At 31.3% G+C, this 27,888-nt stretch overlaps 1 protein-coding gene across 1 annotated transcript; it reads left to right on the plus strand.

The window, feature by feature from the left end:
• The first annotated feature begins 22,271 nt into the window (after positions 1–22,271).
• LOC107478336 (transcription factor bHLH123-like) lies at positions 22,272–26,060 on the plus strand. The gene is made up of 7 exons (XM_016098479.3): positions 22,272–22,705; positions 22,991–23,375; positions 24,114–24,227; positions 24,371–24,436; positions 24,974–25,039; positions 25,147–25,197; positions 25,798–26,060. The coding sequence occupies exons 1-7, from the start codon at positions 22,371–22,373 to the stop codon at positions 25,945–25,947; spliced, it is 1,167 nt and encodes a 388-aa protein (XP_015953965.1). The 5' UTR covers positions 22,272–22,370; the 3' UTR covers positions 25,948–26,060.
• The last annotated feature ends 1,828 nt before the right edge of the window (positions 26,061–27,888 follow it).

A 27,888-nucleotide genomic window follows, 5' to 3' on the forward strand; every position in this document is an offset into this window, starting at 1 on the left:
CAAAACAAGTACTTATTTCATGTTCTTTTACTTTTCACAATCAATCTTGATAATTATTGATATCCTGACTAAGATTTACAAGATAACCATAGCTTGCTTCAAACCGACAATCTCCGTGGGATCGACCCTTACTCGCGTAAGGTATTACTTGGACGACCCAGTGCATTTGCTGGTTAGTTGTGCGGGGTTGCAAAAGTGTGATTGCAATTTCGTGCACCAGGTACCAACTACTGTGGTCATGGAGAATACTTTCCACGGAAGAGACAAAACAGAACAAATACCTGAGCAATAAGATAGGCCAAAAACCCTTCAAATTCACCAAAATTTAACACGTACACCCCTTTCAATACCAAAAGAGAGGACATCATCAATGATATCCTACGTTCCGAATTGATCAAACCACCAAACAAAGCAAGGAGATACCAAGACCAACGATATGTGGACAAATCCAAATATTGTACCTTTCATAAAAAAATATGGACACACTACAGACGACTTTGTTATAACAAAAAATCTCCTTGAAAAGTTACCTCGCCAAGGCCTACTAGAGAAATACATTGACAGCCGAGGACAATGACGAAATGCTTAAAACCTCGGCCAACACTCCAAAATAAATGACAATCACAGAGATAAAGGAAAAAAGGTAGACGACAACCCTAACCAACCTCGCAGAATTATTAACTATATTTCTAGTGGCTTCGTAGTTGAAGGATGTATTAACTCAGCCAGAAAGAGGTCCTATAAGGTCATGATGTCAGTTACTAGCTATGAGCCGACTTCTACCACCAACGTAAATGTCCCAGACATCACATTCAGTTCTTCAGATTGCAAACAATAGACAAAAATATGGACGACTCTGTAGTTGTCTCACTTCAAGTTGGCAAGACATTGGAGACAAAAGTCCTTATAAATAATAACGGCAGACAATTCATAGACCAAAAATTCACAAATTTTTAATAAAATTTTAGAATCATTCACCAATTTTCATCTGTAGAACTCCCTCAAACTAATGGCCTAGCCAAGATCATCAACAAGGTCATATTGCAGGCACTTCGGAAGAAATTGGAGGACTCTAAAGGATAATGGGCCGAGTTCATTCCAAAAATTCTGTGGAGCTATAATATAACAGAACAATCATCAACTAAACATGACCCCTTTCAAGCTAGTATATGGTTGTGATGTCATGATACTAATTGAAGCATCACTTCAATCTAGCCGAACACAATGTAACTGATGATGCAAATGCCAAGCTAAGAGCAATACACATATAATGAAAACAAAACAAACAAAAAACAATAGAAACACAAAAGCCTATACAAATTTCTATTTACCTGCAAATATTGAGCAACACTGATATCACCAACATCATGGACGATCTTTACGGTAACTTCTAAAGAATGGACAATCTCAGCCTACTCTAAAAAAGCTAAAGCTAAAACATTTGTCGATCAAGTTTTAGACTCTAAGTTTTGGAATCAATGTACAAATATTGTCAAGCTTACTGAGCCACTTGTTCGTGTGTTTCGTATTGTGGATAGTGAAGATAAAGCTGCAATGGGTTTTCTTTATCAAGTTTTTAGTTATTACTGGAATAACCAGATGAATTAGTGACCCACCAGTTAAATAATAACCCAATAATTCGGTCATATGATCAGATTGATTATCGATTCGATTTTGATAACTATACTAATAATTAGAATGACTTAGAACTTTTAAAAGTTAAAAATTATCATGAAAATAGATAATCAAAAGTCTTAATTATTCTCATTTTTACCAGTTATTCTACCCCTCTTATGTTCATATTATATTTCCCTTCTTGAATAATTCGTCCTCAAATCACATGCGTCCTAAATTAATTTTTGATATGTGATATTTTATGCTCTTGAATATTAAATAATATCAAGAGCTTGTGGCTTTGATCCCAACTAATGAGTATCGCAATGAACGAAACGTTATTTTTTTTGGATTTTTTTATCATGAGAAGGTTATACTTGGTATTGACAAAAAAATTATTTTGATCAGATTAAGATAATTCTCCCAATTTTTTAATATAATTGCCACAATTTTTTATAAGATCAAAATAATCGTTACAAGTTATTTTGATAAGATTCGCATTTATTCTCTAAATGAGAACAAAAGAAATAAAGCTCTCCCATTAAAAAAATTCAAAAGTTGCATTTCATAATATGAAAATAACTAAACACTTAAGATTCTCTTAGAAAAACCAAACATTTAAATTCACATAAAAACTAATTAAAGGCTCATAAATTTAAAATTATTAAATACTAAAGACTAATAAAAAACAAAAAACTTAATTATTTTCGTTTGACTAATTATTTCGGACTCTCTTGTTTCATATCAATAAGTGATAATAAAATTAGCCAAAAATTTCACATTTTTTATTATAACAAATTTCAAAGTCTTCTATAATTAAAAGAGTAAACACTAAATTTGATCTTTATTCATTTTTACAAAAGATAAAATAATTTTTGTATAAAAAAAATATTTTAATTTTCAATCTTTTTATTTTGAGATAATATAATTTTTATGTTAAAAATCTGTTAAATAATAACAAAAATTAGATTTATGGGAATTTTATTTGTAATTTGTGAGGTTTTAAACTCTGATAAACTATTAATAAGTTTATTTTTTTAAAAAATTTTAAAGTGAAGAAAGACCGTTGCTGAAAATAATGTCACAAGAAAGAAAAGTAATTGCAGTATAAATACATTTTAAAGAAAAAAATTAACATCAAACAAGAAATGAAATAAAAGAATATTAATGTTGATGATATTGGTATAAGTGATGATGACAGTAGACGAGATAACGATGATGATAAAATATGCTTACACAATAAAAATAATAAAAGTAGAAGTGATAATGATAAAGATAAAAAAGATAGTGATAATAGTGATTATAATTGGTTATATTGTTAAAAAAATTTATAAAGATTTAAACTCCCACAAAATATAAATAAATTCCTTCCCACTAAAATAATTACTGTTTATATATTATTATTTAACTAAATTTTTAACAAAATAACATTGTTGAGTTTGGAAACAAATATTAAAAATGATGATCAAACATTATTAACATGTTAGTTAAATATTTATTAAAATATTACTAATTATTTGTTTGATGAATTTGGTTTGGTGTGCAGATAAACAAATTAATTGCGGCCCAAATTAAACAAGTCCATCTTAATCAATAAACAAATTCAGCCATACCAAATTAATTGAAAACAAGTGGCTGAAGAAAGAAAAACAAAAAGGGCCAAATAAAAGAAACCAAGCCCAAGCGGTAATGTAGCCCAAGAACCAAGTGTGATGAATTAAAGAAAACTCGAGTTCACAAGCTTCATACGTTGATCCAAAATAGAAGAAGAAAGAAGGAAATGAACCAAGCACTCTTTGGTTACCTACTCCTTTAGTTCAAGTAACACGTTTCCCAAGTTTCAATTGAATTTGATTTAATTTCTTGGTAACTGGAACTTGGAATACAATTTGATTTAATTACATTGAAAGCTTCCACCGAAAGCTATTCTTTTTTCTCTGTCATCTCTCTTGCTTCTGTCATATCATGTGTTCATCCAAAAAAAAAGAAAGAAGAAAATGGAAGGTTCAGAGATCAGACTTTGAAGAAAGGCAAAAAAAATTTTGCCAAAGAAAGAAAAAAGGCTTCGGTCATGAAGCAAAATCTATCTTGGTAAAATCACAACAAAAAGTTTATTTCCTTTTTGTGATACAGAGAAGAGGAAAGCTTCAAAGCCTCGAGCAAGAAAGAAGCAAAAATGAAAAACGTGAAGCCATCTTAGGTCAGAACTACATCAACGGTCAATAAACAAACTTGGAGCCAAAGCAAGAATGCACGGCTCAGATTCAAGATGCATGAAGAAAAATATTGAAAGAGAAGATTGAAGGTATGGTTGCATGCCACTGCTTCTACCTTCTCCTTCCTCTGTCACGCCGCTACTGCATCTGTGTATTGGGAGAAGAGAACCAACATGTGATTGAAGAAGGTTTCAAGCCCTGGAAGCTTTACTCCTCTATAAGAGGGGTGAACGGACAAGGATTGAAGCAAGGAGTGAGAGCACACGTTTGGGTTCCCATAGCTCTTTGAGCTGTTTATTTTTTTCCTTCATGGCTTTCATTGAATATTTCTTTTTTTTTTCAATTTTGTCTATCTGTGTTTCATTGGTAAAAGGCAAAATGTGAGGTTTTGTAAGAAAAAGCCAATGAGTGAAAAAAGCCAATGAGTGTAAGAGGTATGATGTGCTAAAAATCTGTTCTTGGAAGTGTTGAAGCCTTGAGAGCTTGTGAAAAAGTGATTTGGAAGTGCTCAGGGTTGAGCGGAGGAATCGGCTAAGGTATGGTCTCGATTTTCTGTATCTAAAATGTAATGTGGTGTGAAAATTTAGGCTAGAGGCCCTAAGATAGGAATTGAATTGTTGATGTTGTTGAATGGTTGAGATATATTGTGTGGTCATATATGTGATTATGAATATTGATGTTTTGATGGTATGATGCATGAGAGAGATGCATGTTTTGATATATGCTTGATGATTGGTTGAGATTAAATTGTGGGTGAAACCATGTTGATGGTGAGATTGATATTGATTATTGTATATAATTATGGTTGATTGGAAATGGTGTTGTTGGAAATTAGGATAAGGAAGGATATACGACATGTTAATGTGTGTACAATTGAATTATTTGATTGAGATGTGTTAAAATGGTGGAATGGTGGTTGTGAATGTGATGAAAATTACTAATGTATGAGTGAGGAGGCTTGAGGTTGATTTTTAGCCTGTTTTGGTTGACTTTTAAAAAGGTTGGAATTGCTTTGTTTGAAAATGGCACTTTGTGGTTTTGTATGAAAATGTGGTTTTTGGGCATACTTTGCCAGAGCATAACTTGGACTCCAGATCCCTGATTTATGTCAAACTTGTTTAGAAATAAAATTGGATCCAGAATGTTTATGCCGTTTGAAGAACGAGTGGAAAATGATTTGAAACGAAGAAGTTATGCCTGTCGGAAGATTGGGGTTTGAAATTGTGAATTCTGCAACTTTTTAACTTAGCAAAATTTTTGGCATAACGCACTCCCACGTGTAAGCATGGCCGACACGCACGCGTCATTTTCAAATGTTCACTACCCACGCGTGCGCCTGGCCGACGGGTACGCGTCGATGTGCTGTTCCAATTGCCCAGCCAAATTCCCGATAGTAGTGCAGGAATTGCGTTGGCTTTGTGCGTGGGGCAAAAAACGCACCCACGCGTACGCGTGGCTAACGTGCGGGCGTCATCTGGCTTTTCTCCCATCCACGCGTACGCATAGGCGATGCATACGCGTCACTATGACTTTTGGCTTTCCAGGCATGCGCGTGGGCGACGCGCACGCGTGACCCCGTTTTTCCCCCAAGGTTGATTTTTGAGGTTTCAAATTTTAGACTTCTAAGCCTCCGATCTCACCCCTTATGTCTTAAATCCTTATGATATGCCTAGTGATGGAAGGAGTTAGGAAATGTGATAACTTGAGAATGAAGAAAGGGGAGAATTAATGATCAATGATGATCAAAGATGATTGTATGAGATACGGAGGGTGGTGGTGGAAGTGCTTTACGTGCCATGAGCCGAAGGGTTGTATTTATTAATAAATTGGCTGGTTATTGATTGAACTATGAGCTGGATGGCTGAGCTATTGCCAAATTACGGTGGAGCCATTATTGAATTATGGCTAAGTATGATTGCATATATGCTTATTGAATGAAATGTGAATGTTGCACTTCCACTATCTGAGTTACGAGTTTCCCTGGAGGAAAGCAATGGCTAGCCACCACGTGCTCCAGGTGGAGACTCGATACTCTACTGACCCTATGTCGTAAGTGTGGCCGGATACTGAGAAAGTTCCGGATGAGATCACCCCGTGAATATACACCAGTGAGGGTGTTGGATATGAATTATGATTTATGTTGTGAATAACGCAAGTTGGGGATGCACGACAGAGTGACAGTCCAATGGTTAGCTATCAGGACTTGTCGGGTTGGCTTTATAACCGACAGATGAGACTCATCAGCCATTAAGACAGGCATACATCTTATGCATACTACGTGAATTGTTTGGAATGCCTATTTGACTGCATATTACTTGCTAATTGTCTAAATACCGTATCTGCTTCCTATTTGTATATCTCCTTGTCTAATATAAATGTGCTTGTGATATTATATTACTGCTGGTGGTTGGGAGGTCTGAAGGATTTGGAAAGAGAAGTATTAGTTAGACTGAAGATCTTTAGTCAGTTGCTATTTATGGTTTAGTCTGTTTATAAGCTTTGAATTATCTGTTGGAAGTTCTAGGATTGCCTTTGACTTTTCCAGGACATTACATGTTAGATATGTGGGCACTGTTATCATACTAAAAACCTCCGATTCTCACCCATGCAGATTTTGTGGTTTTCAGATGCAGGTTGTGAGGCTTCTCGCTGATGCATGCTGGAGAATTCTGGATTAGCGAAGATTCGTTGGTTCTCGGGACTTTACTTTGGTTTTTATGATTTCACTTAGATACTTTTATCTCCACTAAATAATACATACTGTTTGACTCCTCTTAGAGGTGATTTTGGAGAATAGGTTTTGTATTTCGCCCTTTTGAGTTTCCTTTGGGTTACCTTTAGGTTCCTTGCTTTATATATACATGTATATACTTCTATGCTCGGACCGATTATCTTCGCAACCGGATCTTGAATTTTGATATTCGTGTTTTTGGATCTCTTTTGTATATATATTCTTGCGTTAGCTTATCCTTTATCCATTACGTTATGTTATTCATTGGAGTGTTGCGCTTTTCAGTTTACGACTTTGTTTTACCCCTTTTTCTTCAAAGGCTCCTAGTTATAAACTTTGTTCACACTACTACGTATACTAAATTTTATTTTAGAGGTCGTAATACCCTGCCATCTCTGTTTTTATGACTTAAGCATAAAACCCTGTATGGTAGGGTGTTACATGTTCCCTTGCAAGTTGGGTTAGCACTTTGCGGTTGTTTGAAATCTGATAAAAATAGTGAAATTCCGTCATTATTGTGATGAAGACTAGATGTAGGCTACCTTGCACTTTATAGCTGAACAGGGATACATCTGGGTGTTCTATCTTCTTCCCTTATACTTTTTTGTTTCTGTTACTCAAGAGACAAAAATGAAAATGTCTCTCAGTTGTTCACGAGACAAAAGTAAAAATATCTCCTAAGTACCTTCAAGAAAGAAAAAGTAATACTCAGCAAAATAAGAAGTTAAGATTCAACCCCTCCTTCTCTTAGCCACTGATAACCATCAATTTATATCAGAGCTTAGTCTCAAAGAGATCAAGCTTTGCAGCTTGGATAAAAGATCCTGATGGCATATAACAATGGTTCCAACACAGTGTCTTATACTCTGATAGAAGGACAGTCCAATAATAGACCTCCATTCTTCATTGGAAAAAACTACAACTATTGAAAATAAAGAATGAAGATCTTTGTTTAGTCAGTGGATTACAACTTGTGAAAGATAATCATAAATGATCCTCAAATCCCTACAATAATTGGCGCTAATGGTGTTGTCACTCACAAAGCTAAAACAGAATGGAATAAAGATGACAAGAAAAAGGTAGAACTAAATACCAATGCTGTCAACATGCTGAACTGTGCAATCAGCTTCAAGGAATACCAGAAGGTTTCAAGATGTAAAACAGCAAAGAAAATCTGAGATAAGCTTTAAGTCACACATGAGGGCACCACACAAGTAAAAGAAACCAGGATTGACATGCTAAGCAAAGAATATGAGATGTTCTCTATGAAGAGAAGAATCAATTGATGACATGTTCGAGAGATTTTCTATCATCATCAATGGCTTGGATGCTATGGAGATTACTCATTTTCAAACAGGTGCTAATGAGGAAAGTCTTGAGAAGCTTGACAAGAAATTGAAAAATTAAGATCATTGTTGTCTCTGAAAGCAGTAATCTAAGTCAAATGACCTATGATGAGTTGAGAGAAAAGTTACTAGCATATAAAATCACTCACATAAAAAATTATACAAAAAGTAAAGGAGTGACCTTTGAATCTTGCACTGAAGATTGGATGATGAATCCAGTTACTGTTTATTAGATAACGGGTTTGTATTTTTTGCTAGAAAACTTATAAGGATCATGAGACTCAAAGGAAGAAGCGGAGGTGGCAGCTCAAAGGAACCAAAGAAGAAGAAACTTATGGCTTCTTGGGAGGATCTCAAGATTGACTCAAATGAGGAAGAAGACTCCGAAGATGAAGTACGAATCTGTTCATAGCTGAGGAAGATCAACAAGAAGAGGTAAATTACTATGATTTATCTCCTGATGATTTGCATGTTACTATTGATGATCTCACTCACTGTTCTGAAAAATTACTGAATAAATACAACAAATGCAAATCTGAAAATGAAGTTTTGAAAGCTGAAAATGTTTTTGAAAGAAAAGGTGAAGGAGACCGAATGTGCTTTTGACCTTATTGAAGAAAATAGATTTTTTTTAATCTGAAATTAAAAAGTTCAAAGGAAAGCACATTATTGATCTCTCTCAAGAACTTGTTGCTGAAAATAAAAGATTAAATGAAATGATCAAAAGTTTGAATAATGATTTAACAAAATTTGCACATAATTCAAGCAACTTGGATAAATTACTTGCTAATCAAAGAACTTTGTTTGAAAAATCAGGTTTGGGGTATGTAACAAAAAATGATGCAATTTTGGAAAAATCACTTGCAAAATTCACAGCATCATCTTCAAAAATGAAATAATCATTTGATAAATCTGGTCTTGAATATTCATCTAACATTGATGCTAGTTTTGAAAAGCCATATTTTTTTATAAAAATGCATCTTATTCAAAATCTGAACCTACCTCAAATAACTCTGGTCTCGGTTACATCTCTAACAATGAGGTCATTTTTAGAAAATCTCTCTTTCACAAAAGAGCCTCCTGTCCTAGAAACCCATTTGTGTCAAGAAATTCTGGTTTAAGATTTTCTTGCAAGAGGAGGTACTAATGTTAGAGATAGATCTTTCAAAAGAAATGCACCATTTTCAAATACCAGAAAATTCAAATCTATTAGTTACTATCAGCATCATAACTTTGATCGTTTTCAGCAACATGCTCACTCAAATCACTGATTTAATTGTAATAAACCTGGTCACTCTTCTTCCCAAAGCTTTATTGACAAAAAAGAGTAGGAAACAAAACATACAAGGTTGTTTGTGATTTTAATGCAGTTGGACAACCAAGAAGGATTAACTTTAAAAGATCCAAATTAGTTTGGATACTTAAGGTCACTTAAAAGATTTGTGCAGTTTTGCTTAACATCCAAGAAGAAGAAAGACATGTGATACTTGAATAGGGGATGCTCTAGGCACATGACCGAAAAGTCCACTTTCTTCATCAAGCTTGATAAATACGATGGAAGCTTTGTGACTTTCGATGACAATGGTAAATAAAAAATTGTGGCCGTAGGTAAGGTCGGTAAGAATTTCTCAACTTTCATTGATGTCGTATTTTGAGTTGATGGGTTAAAACACAATCTTCTAGGCATTAGCCAATTATGTGATTTATGTTGTTTGGCTATTTTCAAGAAATTGGAATACTTGGTTGTGTGTGAAAAATCTGGTAAAATTTTGTTTGAAGTTAAAACATGCAATAATGTGTATGGACTAACCTTAGAGGAACTAAAAGAACAAAATGTAGCTTGTTTTACTTCCATTGAATCTAAGAAATGGTTATGGCATAAGAAATTAGAACATGCAAGCATGCTTCGAGTTTCTAAGCTTGTGAAAAAGAATTTGGTTACAGTTCTTCCTAAAATAAGATTTGACAAAAACATCACTTGTAATGCTTGTCAAGTGGGTAAACAAAAAAAAATTCTTTCAAACCCAAGGATGACATCTCAACCAAAAGACCATTGAAAATGCTACATATTGATCTTTTTGGTCCTACAAAGACTCAAAGTCTTGATGTTAAGCACTATAGCCTAGTGGTGTTTGATGACTATACTTAGTTTAGATGGATTCTTTTCTTGGCTCATAAAAATGATACTTTTATTGTTTTTTTAACTCTATGCTAAAAAGATCTAAAATAAAAAAGATTTAAAAATTATTTTCATAAAAAGTGATCATGAAAAAGAGTTTGAAAATCAAGATTTTGAAGTATTTTATGATGAATTTGGTATTTTGCATAATTTTTCATGTCCTAGAATACCTTAACAAAACAAGAATGTTGAAAGGAGAAATAGAGGCCTTCAAGAAATGACTAGTGCTCTGTTTTGTGAAAATAAAATTCCAAAATTCTTTTGGACTGAAGCTTTATTTTGAACCAAATTATCATTAAAAAGGGTTTAAAAAAAAACACCATATGAGCTTTGGAAAGGAGTACCATCCAATCTTAAGTACTTTCATACTTTTGGATGCATATATTTTGTGTTAAATACTAAAGATAATCTTAAAAATTTTGATCCAAAATCTTATGAAGGTGTCTTTGTTAGATATTTAACCACTAATGAAGCCTATAGAGTTTATATCAAAGAATATAGAATAATTAAGAAGTCCATACATGTCACTATTTGTGATTCTAACTCCATTTCAAGTGTTGTTGAGAAAATTACTGTAGGAATCTGAGATTGCACAAAATTCAGATAGGACTCAAAGAAAAAAACAAATCTGACCTTACAATGGAAAATGCTGCTCACAATTTTGCAGACCAGAATCCAAGAGACGATTCTGTTTTGTCTCTCCTGATACATAGATTTCTGAAAATCTCAATGGAACTGATCTTGTTCATACTCAACCTGAGATCTCCTCACCAAAGCCAAGAGAATGAATGTTCTTGATGAACTATCCAGATGAATTCTTCATTGGATATCCCTCTCTTGGAATTACCACAAGATTCTCAAGTAGAAAGAAAGTCAAACTCAATAACCTCGCTCTTTCATCACAAGTGGAACCCCAAAATGTGAAGAAAATTCTTGAAGATCCCCTTGGATAAAGACAATAGAGGAAGAGCTGGTCCAATTTGAGAAAAATGAGGTTTGGACTCTAGTGCCTTATCCGAATGATAAGAAGGTAAAAAGTACCAAATGGATCTTTAAAAATAAATTGGGTGAGAATGGTAGTGTTGTTAGAAATAAAGCTAGATTAGTAGCTCATGGGTTTGATCAAAGGGAGAAAATTGACTTTGATAAGTCATTTGCTCCGATAGTTAGAATGGAAGCAATAATATTATTGCTTGCCTATGATGCCTATAAAGGATTTAAACTTTTTCAAATGGATGTTATGTATGCTTCTTTTAAATGGCCTTATTGATAGGGAAGTATACCTAGCTCAACCCCCCAGTTTTAAAAATAAAGATATTCCAAACCATATTTTTCAACTTTCTAATGCTCTTTATGGTTTGAGACAAGCTCCAAGAGCTTCCTATGAAAGATTTAACTCTTTCTTGTTGAAAAATGGCTTTTAAAGGGGTACTACGGATACTACTCTTTTCATTAAAGAATCTAATGATTATTTCATACTTATTCAAGTTTATATGGATGACATTGTGTTTGAATCAGCACATGAAGTCTTGTGTGATGAATTTGAAAAATTAATTACTAGTGAGTTTGATATGAGTATGATGAGAGAACTCATTTTTTCTAGAACTTCAAATCAAACAAACTCCTAGTAGAATTTTTGTACACCAAGGTAAATATGCCAAGGAGTTAGTAAAGAAATTTGACTTAAAAAATTCCAAACCAATGAGTACACCTATGCATCCAAATTTCAAACTTGAAAAGGATGAAAAAGGGAAAGATGTTATTGAAATAAGGTATAGAGGAATGATAGGATCTCTCATATATTTATCCTCCTCTAGACCGGATATTGTTCAAAGTGTGGGTGTGGGTTCTAGATTTCAATCACAACCCAAAGGAATCACATCTTTCAGCTGATAAATGAATCATTAGATGCATTAAAGGCACATCCGACCTCCGTTTATGGTATTCTAAAACTAATAAATTTTGTGTAGCTGGGTATTGTGATGTAGATTTTGATGAGATCGTGTGAATAGAAGCAGCACTTCAGGGATTTGTTGCTTTCCTGGATAATCCTTGAATGTGTGGTCAAGCAAGAAGTAAGCTACTATTGCTCTGTCAACGGCTGAGGCCAAATATATCTCAACTTCCTCTTGTTCTCAATTGACTTGGTTTAAAACACAACTTGCACATTACAAATTGAAAGTCAATCGCATCCCTCTATTTTGTGACAACTTGAGTGCAATAAATATTTTTAAAAATCATATTTTACACTCAAGAACTAAGCACATTGAAATAAAATTTTATTCCAAAAAGAATATGTGCAAAAGGGAACAATTGACATACAATTTGTGAAATCTGAGGATCAACTGGTTGATATTTTTACAAAACCTCTATGTGAAGATAGATTTTGTAAATTGAAAACTACTCTAGGGACTGTTGATTGATAAGTTTTTGAATTAAATATGCTTAAAGATTTTTCTTGTTGCTTTTGTCTCTCAGGTTACAGGTAGACAAAATTGGACAGATGATGACTCCCTCTAGGTTGCATGAAGCTCAGACTATGTGTTGATAATTTTAAATGAATTTGGATCTGAACTAAATCCTTGATGGTCAAATATGTTTCCTTAAAACTACCACTAAGCCCAAGAGAAAGTTATTTTATTTTATGAAGTGGGTCTCATTACTTGTTTTGATCACATACACCAAAAAAAAGGGAGTATTTGCATTCATCATTTTTCAAGTCAAATAAGTTTCAAATTCTTTTCAATTTTTATTTGACTTGTCATTTTAAAACTGTCCGTATTATTTTTAAAATTGAAAATTCTTTGAATCTCATTTTATTAAATTGGTTTGTGTTTTCAAAGGATTATTGAACATTGAAAGTAGTTATTATGATAACTTCTCATCTTCTCCACTACTTCCATTTTTTTTCTTACATATAGAATGTTTTTAACTTGCATTTTTGAGTATTTTGGTGTCAATCTGAGTAATGAAATCCAAGACAGGATTTTATATGTTAAGGGTAGTCGTGCTGTAAAGAAATCTAAGAAAAAAAAGGTACAAAAACAGCCAAGGACACGATTTTGAAAGAAGAGGAAGATCCTATTGCAACCGAGGATGATGGATCTAATGTCTAGCCCTGTTTGATGTTGATGTTTTTTTACAATTTGTTTTTTGATGGTACATTTTACAACTTCTGTTGACACTAATACTATTAACTATTTTGCACTTGTGGTTTTCATATTGAAATGTTTTTTGTGCAGGTTTACTATCCTTGATAACAATAGAGGGAGTAAGGAGTGTGTAAAAATAACTTAAAAAAGTTGAACTTATGATGCTTGAGATTGGCTGCAAATTTTTTTTTTGTTTTAGACTATTATTTCATGCAGCTATGATTATACATATTGCTCTGTTTGTGAATATTGCTTAATTTATTATAGCTTTTGTTTGTTTTGGTATCTGAGTTTTTGATTAAGGCTGCTCCATGATGTTGCTGCTGAAAAAAAAACTGTTTCTGAACCGTTGGTTTATCATTAGTTTTTGTTCTATTTTTTATTTTAGTTGTTGAGCTCTGTTGGGTGACTGTAACTTAGCTTTTGCACTTTTACCTACTCTACACTTTTTGCATAAGTGTTGAACAATTTCTCCATACAAGTGTCCTTTCTTGATGACAAAATGAGGAGAAAGCTGAAAATGAATTGAAACAATTTAAGTTTCAAGTGATTAGTTTAGTGCTCTGTTTGATCTGTTTTAAGCAATGCCCTGTTTTAATGCTCTGTTTTAGGCACTTACTTGGTTTTAAGAATTATCTTAGTCCTAATTTCTTTGATAATATTTTCTGCTCCAAATACCTTCTGTTTTAGATCTAAATATGGAGCTGATTGGCTAAAATTTTTTTAAATGATCTGTTGTCAAATTTATGTTATTCTTGGATCTGTTTCCTTTTTGTGGCTTTATAAAAGTTTATTTTGCTTTACTTAAAGGATCCTAATGTTTCTTAAAAATTTTCAAAAGGATCACTTATTACCTGATAAAAGAAACGCATCATTTCTATACATATAGATATTATTTCTGTGTGTTAATCAGGTTGATCAAAGCACACATTAAGGGGGAGTATAGTGAAAGGGGGAGCTGTCCGTGAAACATCCAATGGAAGTTTTGTCTCCTAATTTTTTCAATTCATTTTAATAATATTTGTCATCAAGAGCGAGATTGTTGAGTTTGGAAACAAATATTAAAAATAATGATCAAATATTATTAAAATATTATCAATTATTTATTTGATGAATTTGGTTTAGTGTGCAGGTAAGCAAATTAATTGTGGCCCAAATTAAACAAGTCCATCTTAATCAATAAACAAATTCAGCTATACCAAATTAATTAAAAACAAGTGGCTGAAGAAAGAAAAACAAAAAGGGCCAAATAAAAGAAACCAAGTTCAAGCGGTGATGTAGCCCAAGAACCAAGTGTGATGAATTAAAGAAAACCCAAGATTTCACAAGCTTCATACGTTGATCCAAAATAGAAGAAGAAAGAAGGAAATGAACTAAGCACTCTTCGGTTACCTACTCCTTTGATTCAAGTAATACGTTTCCCAAGTTTCAATTGAATTTGATTTAATTTTTTAGTAACTAGAATTTGGAATTCAATTTGATTTAATTGCATTGAAAGCTTCCACCGAAAGATATTCTTTCTTCTCTCTACTCTCTCTTGCTTCGGTCATATCATGTGTTCAGCCAAGAAAAAAAAGAAAGAAGAAAATGGAAGATTCAGAGATCAGACTTTGAAGAAAGGCAAAAAGATTTTTTCCAAGAAAGGAAAAAGGCTTCGGTCATGAAGCAAAATCTATCTTGGTAAAAGCACAACAAAAAGTTTATTTCCTTTTTGTGCTACAGAGAAGAGAAAAGCTTCAAACCCTTAAGCAAGAAAGAAGCAAAAATAGAAAACGTGAAGCCATCTTGGGTCAGAAGCACCTCAACAGTCAATAAACAAACTTGGAGCCAAAACAAGAATGAACGGCTCAGATTCAAGATGCATGAAGAAAAATGTTGAAAGAGAAGACTGAAGGTATGGTTGCATGTCACTACTTCTACCTTCTCTCTACTCTGTCACGCCGCTGTTGCATCTGTGTATTAGGAGAAGAGAACCAACATGTGATTGAAGAAGGTTACAAGCCCTGGAAGCTTCACTCCTCTATAATAGGGGTGAACGGACAATGATTGAAGCAAGGAGTGAGAGCACATGTTTGGGTTTCTATAGCTCTTTGAGCTGTTTATTCTTCTCCTTCATGGCTTTCATTGAATATTTCTTTTTCTCAGTTTAGTCTGTCTGTGTTTCATTGGTAAAAGAAAAAATGTGAGGTTTTGTAAGAAAAAACCAATGAGTGAAAAAAGGCAGAGAGTTTGATGGAGAAAAAATCGTTGGTAAAGATTTTCACAAAAATAATCGCGTTGCAAGTATAGTTCTAAACCAACAATTCAATCTCAATCAAATTTAATATGTTTGTCGCTTAAGCAAACCAATAAAATTAATCAAAGTATTAAACCTTGGGTCGTCTCTCAAGAAATTGTAGGAAAGTGTAGTTTATTATTGGTTATGAGATTATATCTTTTGGATTTTGAAATAGGAGACAAGAAATATAAATGACAAGGAAGTTAAATACAAATTAAGAAAAATCCTAGCAAGGATTCGGAATTGGGATTCCTATCCTCGTTATCATCATCAATTGTGATAATAATTGCCTTTTGCTTTTACTTAGTTAACCTCTAACAATGAAGGTAAGTCAAGTGAGTAAAATCAACTTAGGTTCACAAGTCCTAATCTAAGACTAGATTTAGTGAAGCATAAGCCAACTAGCAAGTCTCAATCACCAATCAACAAAAGACTTTTGATAACTCAAGAGTCTCTAAATAATCAATCTAAGTTAAGAACATAAAAATATAAATTAAAATGCTCCCAAACATTTTATCAAACACTTGGAAGGCATAGAATAAGAACTTAGAAAATTAAAAAGAGATAATAAAATCTAAGATATCCAATCGCAAGACAACAATAACCAATGATTAAAGAAAGAACAATAACAAAAAAATATGAATTGCATTAATTTAAATCAAAGAGGCAAGTGTGCATCAATAATGAAGTAAACAAAAGGAAGCAATAACAAATAAACTAAAAGAAGTAAGATGCTAGAACAAACAAGAGTAAAGGAAAACTAAATTAAAAGAACATTGAACCTGAATTTGAGAAGAAATTGAAAAGAGAAACCCTAAAACCTAAAAATTATTTGTATGAATGTGTATGAGAGGTGAATCCTTGATTCCTCCACTCTATAGCCTCCAATCTATATTTTTGCGCTTGGAACTGGGCCAAAACTAGCCCAGAAATTGCCCCAGCATTTTCTGATATCTGCAGCACGTGACGCCTTGTCACGCGTACGCGTCGCTTGTCTGCCGCACCAGTCACGCGTACGCATCATACCACACGTGCATGTCACCTAACTGCAAGGCAACTATGACAAATTGTATATCATTTTGAAGCCCCAGGTGTTAGCTTTCCAACGCAACTAAAACCGCCTCATTCGGACCTCTATAGCTCAAGTTATGATCGATTTAGTACGAAGAGGTCAGGATTGACAACTTAGCAATTCCTTCAATTTCTTGTATTCCTTCCACTTTTGCATGCTTCCTTTCCATCCTCTAAGTCATTCCTGTCCTATAAACCCTGAAAACACTTAACAAACATATCACAGCATCGAATGGTAATAAGAGAGGATTAAACATAGCAAATTTAAGGCCAAAGAAGCATGTTTTCAATCATAGCACAAAATTAGAAAGAAAAATGTAAAACATGCGAATTCTATGAATAAGTGTGAGAATAATGGATAAAATCCACTCAATTAAGCACAAGATAAACCCTAAAAATGGGGTTAATCAGAGTTAAAGAAAAAACTATAGTTATCTCAGAAATGTTTTGTATGTATTTCTATTTTGTTGTCATGATCTTGAGGGGATTCTCTTACAAGTTGGATTACCACTTTGCTGTTGAAAGTTAGGGTGAGTCCTAGTCAAGTATAGGTTGGGATAGAATCTCGACTTGTTCCCTTGCAAGTTGGGTTAGCACTTTGCGGTTGAAAGCTAGGTTTGAGTCCTAGTCAAATTCAGATTGGGGCTAGGGAAAGAATTGGTGTTTGTAATATGATAAAAATAGTGAAATTCTGTCACTATTGTGATGGAGACTGGATGTAGGCTACATTGCACCTTATAGTTGAACCAGAAAATATCTGGGTGTTCTATCTTCTTCCCTTCTATTTTTCTGTTTCTGTTACTCAGGAGACAAAAATGAAAATGTCTCTCAATTGTTCACAAGACAAAAGAAAAAATATCTCCTAAGTACCTTTGAGAAAGAAAAAGTAATACTTAGCAGAACAAGAAGTTAAGATTCAACCCTCCTTCTCTTAGCCATTAATAACCATCAAACATATTGTCTCCAAATAAAAAGATCAAGAATAAAATTATTCTGTTTTTTAGTCAAAAATCACCTTATCTTTTGTAAATAAAAAAAGACAAAAATTGTTCTTTTTCGCTTTGAAAATGGTAAAATAAATTGTGAATAGCTTTTTTTGGCGAAACAAAATGCAAAGCATTTTAGACTCAAGCCGAGATGAAATATAAAAAAATTCTTTAATGAGTAATAACATGGATAGACGATCTCAAAAATCGAAGTTAATTAATTCCACGATCTAATCATCCCCTTAATTGTCAAATTGTGAACCATATTCCTATTTTGTTGTCTCTTACTCTTCAAAGTTTTTTTTTAATTTATAGTTAGATTCTTGGAGAGGTTAAAAAATTGGCGAAAAATATTTTTTTTTATATACTTCAAATAAAAATTACATTTATAATATTCGACCAAAATAACATGAACCGTCTGAATTTTATTTATTGTCATGACGAGTTTAAATTATATTACGATTTTATATTTTAAATTTTAAATTTTTTAATTTGTTCTTTTGATTTTATATAAAAAATATAATTCTTTTACTTTAATTTTCTTACTTGTAAGTGATGAGTATCTTAGACAGACCAAATTTTATTTTAAATTGTTGTTTGTAAAAAAGGATATAGACTGTGATATCTAAGAATAGAAAAAAAGGTGAGCCATAAGTTTAATTTTGATTGCCTACAAAATTTTTTGGTAAGATCAAAATAAATAATCGCCATAAATTATCTGATTAGATTATAATTTATTCTCTACACGAAAACAAAAGAAAACTCTTTCATTGAAAAGAAAACTCAAAAATTATATTTCATAATATGATAATCTTAATCTTACATATTTTATAGAGTTTCATATATAATGTTAAGTAGACGACAAGCTTACTAATAAGCAATTTACTAAGTTTTTATTGCTCCATTACATTTATTATTCTACTATATTGAAAATAGAAAAATATTAAAGAATTATTAAAATTTATTTTTTTATTATTATTTAACTATTAATTCAATTTTTTTAATTTAAGTTTTTTTAATTTAATAATTAAATAACATATTTTATTTTTTGATAAATATTGGCTGTCAAAAATAATTTGTTAGAAAATTTTGAGAACATATTTTCTGTGATACTTATTAATTGTCAAAAATACTATTTATTTTGACACTTATTGACTAGAAAATATTCTCAACAAAAAAATTTAACAAAGAATGAGATGTGATCTTGAAACTAAAGAATAAATTGAGATTTTGAAGATAAAGAATGAGTAGTATAATCCTAAATTGAGAGCAGTGTGATATCAAAATTAACAGAGCCCAAAGAAGAAAAAAAATAGTAGAGTAGATTAAAAACAAATGAGTGTCAAAATTGAGGAGTAATTTTCTACGGTCAAATTTTTCGTCAAGAAAATATAGAAAATTTGACATTTGTGATATTTGTCAAAAATATATATTAATTTTGACATTTAATTATGGTGTTAAAAAATAAAGTGTCAAAATAACTCTATTTTCTTGTAGTGAATTCTATTGAAAAAACTAAATAGAACTTTTATCTAATCCACTAAACATTAAAGTCCTACTAAATATTGAAAATATAATCAAAGACCCACTAATAATAGAATGACTTAGAAACTCTTAAACTAATTAAAGATTATTGATAAACCACTATTTTATGATTTATATTGTGTTTAATTGTGTGGTTTTGTCATGATCCTTATCCATTTATTCATTAATTTAGCATGCATTTAGATTTCCTTCCTAAATTTAGTACATGTTTGAAGATTGCTCCCTAGAGACCTTAATTATTTAATTTTAATTCTCCATTATTCCATTCGATGCTGTGATCTTTGTGTCAAGTGTTTCAAGCTTTATAGGGCACGAATGAGTTGGAGATTGGAAAGGAAGCTAGCAAAAATGGAAGGAACACAAGAGTTTGAGGAGATAACCAGTGAGAAGTGACGCGGTCGCATGGCTCACGCGACCGCGCGAAGGAGCGCAAATCGCAGTGACGCGGCCGCGCGGATTGGAAAGCGCAAGCGACGCGGTAGCGTGGACGACGCGAACGCGTGGCGAGGAAAAAGCGCAAGCGACGCGTCCGCATGGATGACGCGATCGCGTGACATGTGCGATCTGCATAATCTGCAGAATTTGCTGGGGGGCGATTTTGGACCTTATTTCGGCCCAGTTTTCGGCCCGGAACAGCAGACTAGAGTAAGAGAATATGCAGAAACAACAGACATTCATTCAGTAGTTTGGAGATCTAGTTTTCTCTCTTAGGTTTTTCTCTCTAGTTTTTAATTTTAATCTTTAATTGATCTTAGCATTGGAACATTGAGAAGAGTTATTTCCTCATCAAGACTTCATCACTCTAGTTTGTCTTCTTAACTTAGTTCTATCCTTCCATGTTCCTTGTTTTTGTTCAATTTTGTCATTCAGATACTTTTATGATTATTTAATGCAAGGATTATTTCTTTTTCATTCAATTTCAATTTCAATAACTATGTTTTTTTTTATTCCCTTTCATGTTTTATGGATTTATTATTTACAATACGTGAGTAGTTTCATTACTTGATGGGGAATTGATTAAAAAGGAACTCTTGAGTTGGAAGGATTGAAAGAAAATTTGTAATTGGGTTAACTGTTGAATTACCATCCTGTCACCGATGCCAATCCCTTTGAACTAAGTGGGTTGTAACTTGTGAACAGATCCAGTAATTCAACTTGTTTGATTTTCCCTTACCTAATAAAGGATAACCAAACAGAGCAACCATTAATTATAAATTAATCTTAAAAATCACTCCATCAATGATAGAGATCCTAATCAATCAATTCCCAATCAAGACTTTTATTCATATTATTTAATTTCCCTCAATTTAAATCCCAATTTACTCAACTCAATTTCTTGAACATCTGATTAATAAGATAGTACACTTTTATGCAACTCGTTGGGAGACGACCTGAGACTTAAAACTTCTAATAATTTTAATTTAAACTCTCTGTGACATATTTTTAAATTGATAGGCAGATTTTTGGTGAATTAAAAATTATACTTACAACATAATCATTTTAATAATTTTTAATTCACCAGCTTCTGCTTCCCATCAATTATCATAAAAATAGATAATCAAAAGTCTTAATTATTCTTATTTGACCAGTTATTTCTACCCCTTTTATGCTCATATTATATATTTCGCATTTTGAATATAATTCGTCCTCAAATCACATACGATTTAGATTAGTTTTTTATACGTGATATTTGATGCTCTTGAATACCAAATAATATAAAAAACTTGTGGCTTTAATACCAACTACTGAGTATCACAACGAACGAAACAGTATTTTTTTTTTTTGGATTCTTTTTATTATGAGAAGGATATAGCTAGATGCATGCCACACTCACGAATAATGAAATGAGTGATAAATTTTGGTATTGACATATAAATTATTTTGATAAGATCAGGATAATCCTCCCAAATTTTTAACATGACTGCCACAAAATTCTTTGATAAAATTAAAATAATTGTTACAAGTTACTTTAATAAGATTCGTATTTATTCTCTACATGAGAACAAAAGAAAACTTTTCCATTAAAAAAACTCAAAAATTGCATTTCATAATATAAAAATAGCTAAACACTTAAGATCCTCTTAAAAAACTAAACATTTAGATTCACATAAAAATTAATTAAAGACTTATAAATTTAAAATTCTTAAATACTAAAGACTAATATAAAAAAATAAAAAATTTAATTATTTTTGTTTGACTAATTATTTCTGTCTCTCTTATTTCATATCAATAAATAATAATAAAATTAGTAAAAAATTTCACATCTTTTTATCATTATAACAAATTTCAGTCTTCTATATTTAAAAGAATAAACACTGAATTTAATCTTATTCATTTTTATGAAAGACAAAGTAATTTTGTTTGAAAAAGAGGAATACTTGGACCTTTAACTTTTTTATTTTGGAATAATACAATTTCTATATTAAAAGATCTGTTAAATAGTAACAAAAATTATTTTTGTGAAAATTTTATTTATTTGTGGGGAATTTTAAATTCCCACAAACTATTAATAATTTTATTTTAAAAAATTTCTTCACTCGGTGATAGTTAAGTGGAGAAAGACTATTGTTAAAAATGATGTTACAAAAAAGAAAAATAATTGCAATACAAATATCTTTTAAAAGAAAAAATAACATCAAATAAGAAACGGAATAAGAGAACATTAATATTGATAATATTAGTATACGTGATGATGACGGTAAACGAAATAACGATGATAATAAAATATAGCTACACAATAAAAATAATAAAAATAAAAGTGATAATAATAAAGATAAAAAAGATAATAGTAGAAGTCATTATAATTGGTTATATTATTAAAAAAAATTTATAAAAATTTAGAGTCCTCACAAAATGCAAATATATTCCCTCCCACAAGAGTAATTACTATTACTATTTAACAAAATTTTTAATAAAAAAATTATATTATCCCAAAATAAAAAAATTAAAGGTCGAATTAATTTATTTTTTTAAACAAAAATAATCTTATTCTTCGTAAAAATAAATAAAATCCGAATTAGATGTTTATTCTATTTAAAAGGAAATTCAGTCCATTAATTAAAAATTTTCTGTCCAACTCCCCAATATAAATACTAACTAGAACCGCAACGTTTGGCATTCATTTGTATTAATAATCTCACATTCTTTCACACATCACATACACGTATGTATATAGCACTGAAGGGTGAATCATGAGTTAGCTACTGTTTCTTAACATGGATATAGGCCATCATAGATTATTATACATCAACCATGGCAGATGATCAATTTCGAGCAAGTGCAAATTGGTGGGATTCATCAAGAAACGTTGTGAGGTTTGAAAGCCGGGAACCGCAATCTGGATCCTCTGGCCTCACCAACAACACGGGAAATTTTTCTTGGCATGGCGTTGGTGATGATAAAATAATGAAGCTACCAAGATCTTCCACCATGGAAAATTCCATGTCTTCTTCTTCTGCAGGCGCCTCATCAGGAAGGTCCTGTGTGGTGTTCCATGAGAGGTTTCAACAACAACAAAACTTGGATATGATGATGGGTTTGGGGCTTTCTTCTCAAGCATCCACGGATTGGAATCAAGCATCTTTCATGTAAGTGGATACCATGGAGTCGTCTGTGTCAAGACTCTCAACACAAAGACATCAGCCTGGAAAGATGAAAAATGCTATATGCATGCCAAAAATCAATCATTAAGTATTTGTCTATATATTTTATATTTTATTCGTATAAGATATTTAACAAAAGATATCATAAAGGAATGACCAAAAAGAGTAAAAATAGACTCTGCTTAAAGTTATTCACTGCTCTCTCACTTCTCCTTTTAAGATTCCAACTTGTTACTTTCATCTTTCTAGTATTTGATTCTGATTTTGCAGGAGAGCAGAAAAGGCATCCGAGATGTTGCAACAGAATTTGAGCGCTCATCAAGAAATACAGTTCAGTCCTCAATACAGCAACATCACAAGCCAACAAGTATTATCCTCTAATTTTCAGATGGATTCTTCTTCTTCAGCGCCTTTATATTGTAACACTTCAATGCTACAAGGGCTATTAGGACCTGAAAGCAATAATCAACCACACCAAGGGCCTATGAGTAATTTTCCATACTCAACGTGTTTGAACAGCAACAATAATAACAACCAATTGCATTTCACTAATAACGCCCCGTTCTGGAACGCTTCGGAGCCTGCGGCGGTTTCCATTAAAGATGGTCGATCCATCTTCTTCCCTTCATTGCACCAACCATTTTCGGCGCCAAAGGTATGTTGCATAGAGGAGGGACTGGATTTTGTCAAATTAATCATTTTAATTGAGATGTATTACTTTTAATAAAAGTATATTCGTAACAAAATTTTCTTATATTAAAATGGCATGATTAGTTCTAGAGTGACATTATTCTCTTCCTTTATGCAATCTGTTTTTGATTGAACATATATTATATTATATATTCTTAAATTATATTTGATGTTCGTTATAAGAATTTTTGTGCTACTATTTTAATTTTTAGTACTTTTTAATTTTTTTATAAGCTCAAGTCTTAAACTTATAATATGTATCATTTCAAGAATTTTCACACTAATTAAAGAATTCAAAATCAAAATCTAATTATAAAATTGTTCTTGTTAACTTCACTTACTCAGAAAATATTTCATTTAATTAATTTTTTTATTGTGTGTTTAACATTGATATATATAAATAGTAAAAATAAAATACGCTTAGTGGCTATACCAATACTTAAACCAAAAAATTCCCCGAATTAATTAGGGTGAAAGAAGCATCGAAGACTTGAAGTGCATTGGGATTTGGGTTATGTAATTAAAAGAAATAAAAATTCGGTTTAAAATAATTTAAAGTTATTTTATTTTGTAACTTTTTAATTATCACTGAAATAATTGAATAACAAGGATGTAATTATGGATATCATATATATATAATTATGAATATTAAATTAAATAAGTCTAGATTATTGTCTCTTTTAACGTTATGGTTGTTTTGCAGAATATATGTGAAGTAAGGGAGTCAGGAGGTAGCATGTTGAAGAAAAGTGAGAATGAGCAATCATCAAAAAGGCCTAGAAACGAAACACCTCCATCACCTTTGCCAGCTTTTAAGGTACAATAAATGTAACTAACCTTTTAAACAACAAGAGGCAATGCAAGTTATTCCTTTTGATTTTTATGTACTTTTCTTTTTAGTCCATAAATTACATATGGATATGATATGGGAGGCTCTTCCAAATAAATGTTGATATATAGGTGAGAAAAGAGAAGATGGGAGACAGAATCACTGCCCTACAGCAATTGGTTTCGCCTTTCGGAAAGGTGAGTTTTTATTCCGATATATAGACAGGGATCTATCTAGTTTCTTCCTTTAATTAATAAAAACAAAAAGGTAATATTGTGTTGTGCTGTGTTTATTGATTTTTGTTAAGAAATTAAACTATTTATATTTTCCTTTTCTTTCGTGCATAATGTAATAAAACATAAACTTAATTTTGATATGATCTAAACTTTACCACATTAAATAATTATTTTTAATAATTATGAGTAGTCATCGAAATGAACGGACATGACTGAATTATTGTATAAAATGATATAAATTTTTAGTATATCAAAATTGAACTCAAAATATTTGCTATTTAAATTTTTATTTTTTTTAATTAATATATTTTGATTTTTAAATAAATACATGTTAAACACTTCCTATATTTTCAAGTTATTGAATATTTTGAACAGTTTTCTTATTAATTAGAAGGATAATTAGAAAACATTTGAGAAAGAATATCATTATTAATTTATTTTAATTTAATTACTGTTATTATCTTTTAATTTTATAATAAGTGTGCTATGTTGTGTCAGACTGATACGGCATCGGTGCTCTCTGAGGCCACTGAATACATCAAATTCCTCCATGAGCAAGTGACTGTAAGTTCATCTTATTTTCTCATTATTAATTAATATTTTCTAAATTCATGAGCCTAATATATACTAATAAAAGTTCATCTTATTTATTCTCTTTTTTAAATATGCAGGTTTTAAGCACCCCATATATGAAGAGTGGAGCTCAAACACAGCATCACCAGGTAGTGTACGTACGCAATACGTATTTTGATTTCAGGAATGCGATATCTACATAATAATATTATTTGTATTTTGTGCTTTTATATTGTATTGAATACCAAATTATTTCATTGAAAAATATTTCTCAAGCACATATTGTATATTAACTTTTTTTTGTATTTGTTTTAAAGAAGGGCGTTAGAGTAGTAGTAATAACTTGAAATTTAAGAGTTTCTAATTTTCTAGAATTTTTAAAAAAAATAATTTTTAATATTGAATACCCAAGTGTTATTATTTATTTTTCATTCAATAACTATATATTAAAGATGATGTTAGTTAATTTTATGCATGTATATATTGATATAATAGAAAGTATATGATTTGAAAGTAACAGTTAATACAAGTACTATTTAAAAAAATTACGTATAAATGACTGTTAAAAATACTTAAAAAGTTATTTTACATAATTATTGAGTGTTCAAAGATTAACTCTGCTTTTCTTCTTGTAAGTGTTTCATATTTAATTAAAATGAATATTTATTTAATTAAATTATCATAATTGTATGTGGTGCATAATGAAGCTGTAATTCATGGCATGCACTCATCTTTTTTTATTAATGCAGAATTCTGGTAAATCAAAGGAAGCTGATGGACCAAAACAGGATCTAAGAAGCCGAGGGCTGTGTCTGGTGCCAATTTCAAGTACATTTCCAGTGACTCATGAACCCACAGTTGATTTTTGGACGCCAACATTTGGAGGAACTTATAGATAATATTAATATTAGGATTAAGTACAATTTTAGTTCTTACGGTATAAGTCGAAAATCTTTTTTCGCTTCGACTTTTTTTTGCATATAAAATCTTCCTAATTTTATAATTCAAAATTGTTGGACAACTTTAGATTCTAATGTTTCACTAAGTTAAGAATATATAGATGGAAGGTTACGTTTTATACAGAAAAAAAAGTTTTGAAGATTTCAATGATATTGAATTTTATTTTCTCTATGAAAATATTTGTACTTTTGAATTTTTAATAAGCGTTCTTCGAATATTTATTAGTAAAATTTTGAATTCTAATAACAAAGACACAGAATTTTGTTGGTCTCACATTTATTTTTTAGTCAAACCCTTATAATAAGTTGTCCAACCATTTTAAATTTAAAATAGCATTACTTTAATATTAACTAGTGGAATATTGAGTCACAGCAACTAGGACAAATCTTTATCAAGACATGGCCAAGTTGGGTTGAAAAAAAAAAGAAAAGGAAAGGAAGAAGGAACAAAGAAAACATAAAAGAAAGAATGGGAGAAAGGTGGGAAGTGGGAAAGTCCGTTGAAAGAGAAAGAAAAAGAAATGGTCCTTAAAAAGTGTGAGGATAAGGCTAATAGTGAGGTTTTGGTACAATTTTGGGACCATATTCAAGAACGTTACTAATATAAGCTTTCGTAATAATTGATGAATTATGCTCAAAAGGGTGGGGGTTAATTAGGATTCACAGAGTTTGCTGATTATAGAGTTTTGTTTGTCTAAACTTTTGAGGAAATTATTGAAAATTGATGTTAGTAATAGGAAGAAAAATTGAAATTTGTTTCTCTTCAAAGAAAAAGAAAAAGGAAAAAAAAAATCTTGTTATGCTGTGAATAGAGCTGGCACTACCGTTAATTAGTTCAAGGAAAAGAAATGTACTAATTTGGAGGAATAATAATTGAGAATATAGAATACGGGAGTGAGTGAGCTTGGGGATATGTTGGTTGATTGGAAATTTCACTTTTCATTTGTTTATATTTCTTTGAAATATCTAAGTGGAAGTGAGAAAGTGGCCCAGATCATTCTCACCCTCCATTCTCTAATCTCTATCTCTTTTTATTTATATTGTTTGGAGGAAAAATTCGTAGTCCGTGTATATCTTGTGAAATATATGCAAATTTCTATATGAATATGATCTAGATTTTGTTTTTTATGGTTTGACATCTTTTTTAAAAAAATATTCTTTATCTAATTGTTATTTTAGTCCTAATCTAAAAGCTGGATCATAATATTATTTTCACTTGAGAATCGATATTGGTACCGGTTTCAAGTATTATATTCTTTTTTTTGGGTCAAGAAGTATTATATTCTATGATGAGAGTATTTGTCAAAATTTGTTGGTCTGCGTCAATGTTTGGCAAAATTTTGGGTCAACTATAATTTTAGTTTTTAAAGGACAGGTTAAATTTTTTTTTAAATTTTTTTTACATATAAAATTATCTTTAAGGTTCAGTTAGATTTTAAAATTTTTTTTGGATTAAAATATTATTTTTTAACAATTTTTTTCATCAAAATACTTAGTTTCGTTTTTTCTTTTTCTTTTTCTTCATCACAACATCAGCAACAATAACAATAAAATCAGAAATAGAAATAATAATATAATAAATAAAAGAAATAAAAGCAAAAGAATCAAATAATTAATAAATCAACAAATATTAAAGAATCAAAAACAAAGAATCAATAATATAATATACAAAAAACAGAAACAGAAATCAATACAAAAAAAATCAATAAATCTACATTTTAAATATCAAAGAATAAAAAAAATAAACAAAAAATAGAATCAAAACCTACAGAATAACGACTAGCATGCGAGGAGCAGCGCCAGCGGTGAGCAGCAAGTGAGCAAGGAGGAGGAGCAGAAACGGCAACGTGTCATGCGACGTTCGTTCTCCCTCGTTGGCAT

The sequence above is a fragment of the Arachis duranensis genome, chromosome 3, assembly GCF_000817695.3.
Source record: "Arachis duranensis cultivar V14167 chromosome 3, aradu.V14167.gnm2.J7QH, whole genome shotgun sequence".
Taxonomy (NCBI): Eukaryota; Viridiplantae; Streptophyta; class Magnoliopsida; order Fabales; family Fabaceae; genus Arachis; species Arachis duranensis.

Bases quoted from the DNA above. Each gene is read 5' to 3' on its own strand.
- LOC107478336 (XM_016098479.3), top strand. From the start codon at position 22,371: ATGGCAGATGATCAATTTCGAGCAAGTGCAAATTGGTGGGATTCATCA. The intron at 25,040-25,146 runs GTAAGTTCATCT...TTAAATATGCAG, and splicing joins TCCTCCATGAGCAAGTGACT to GTTTTAAGCACCCCATATAT. The intron at 25,198-25,797 runs GTAGTGTACGTA...TTATTAATGCAG, and splicing joins CTCAAACACAGCATCACCAG to AATTCTGGTAAATCAAAGGA.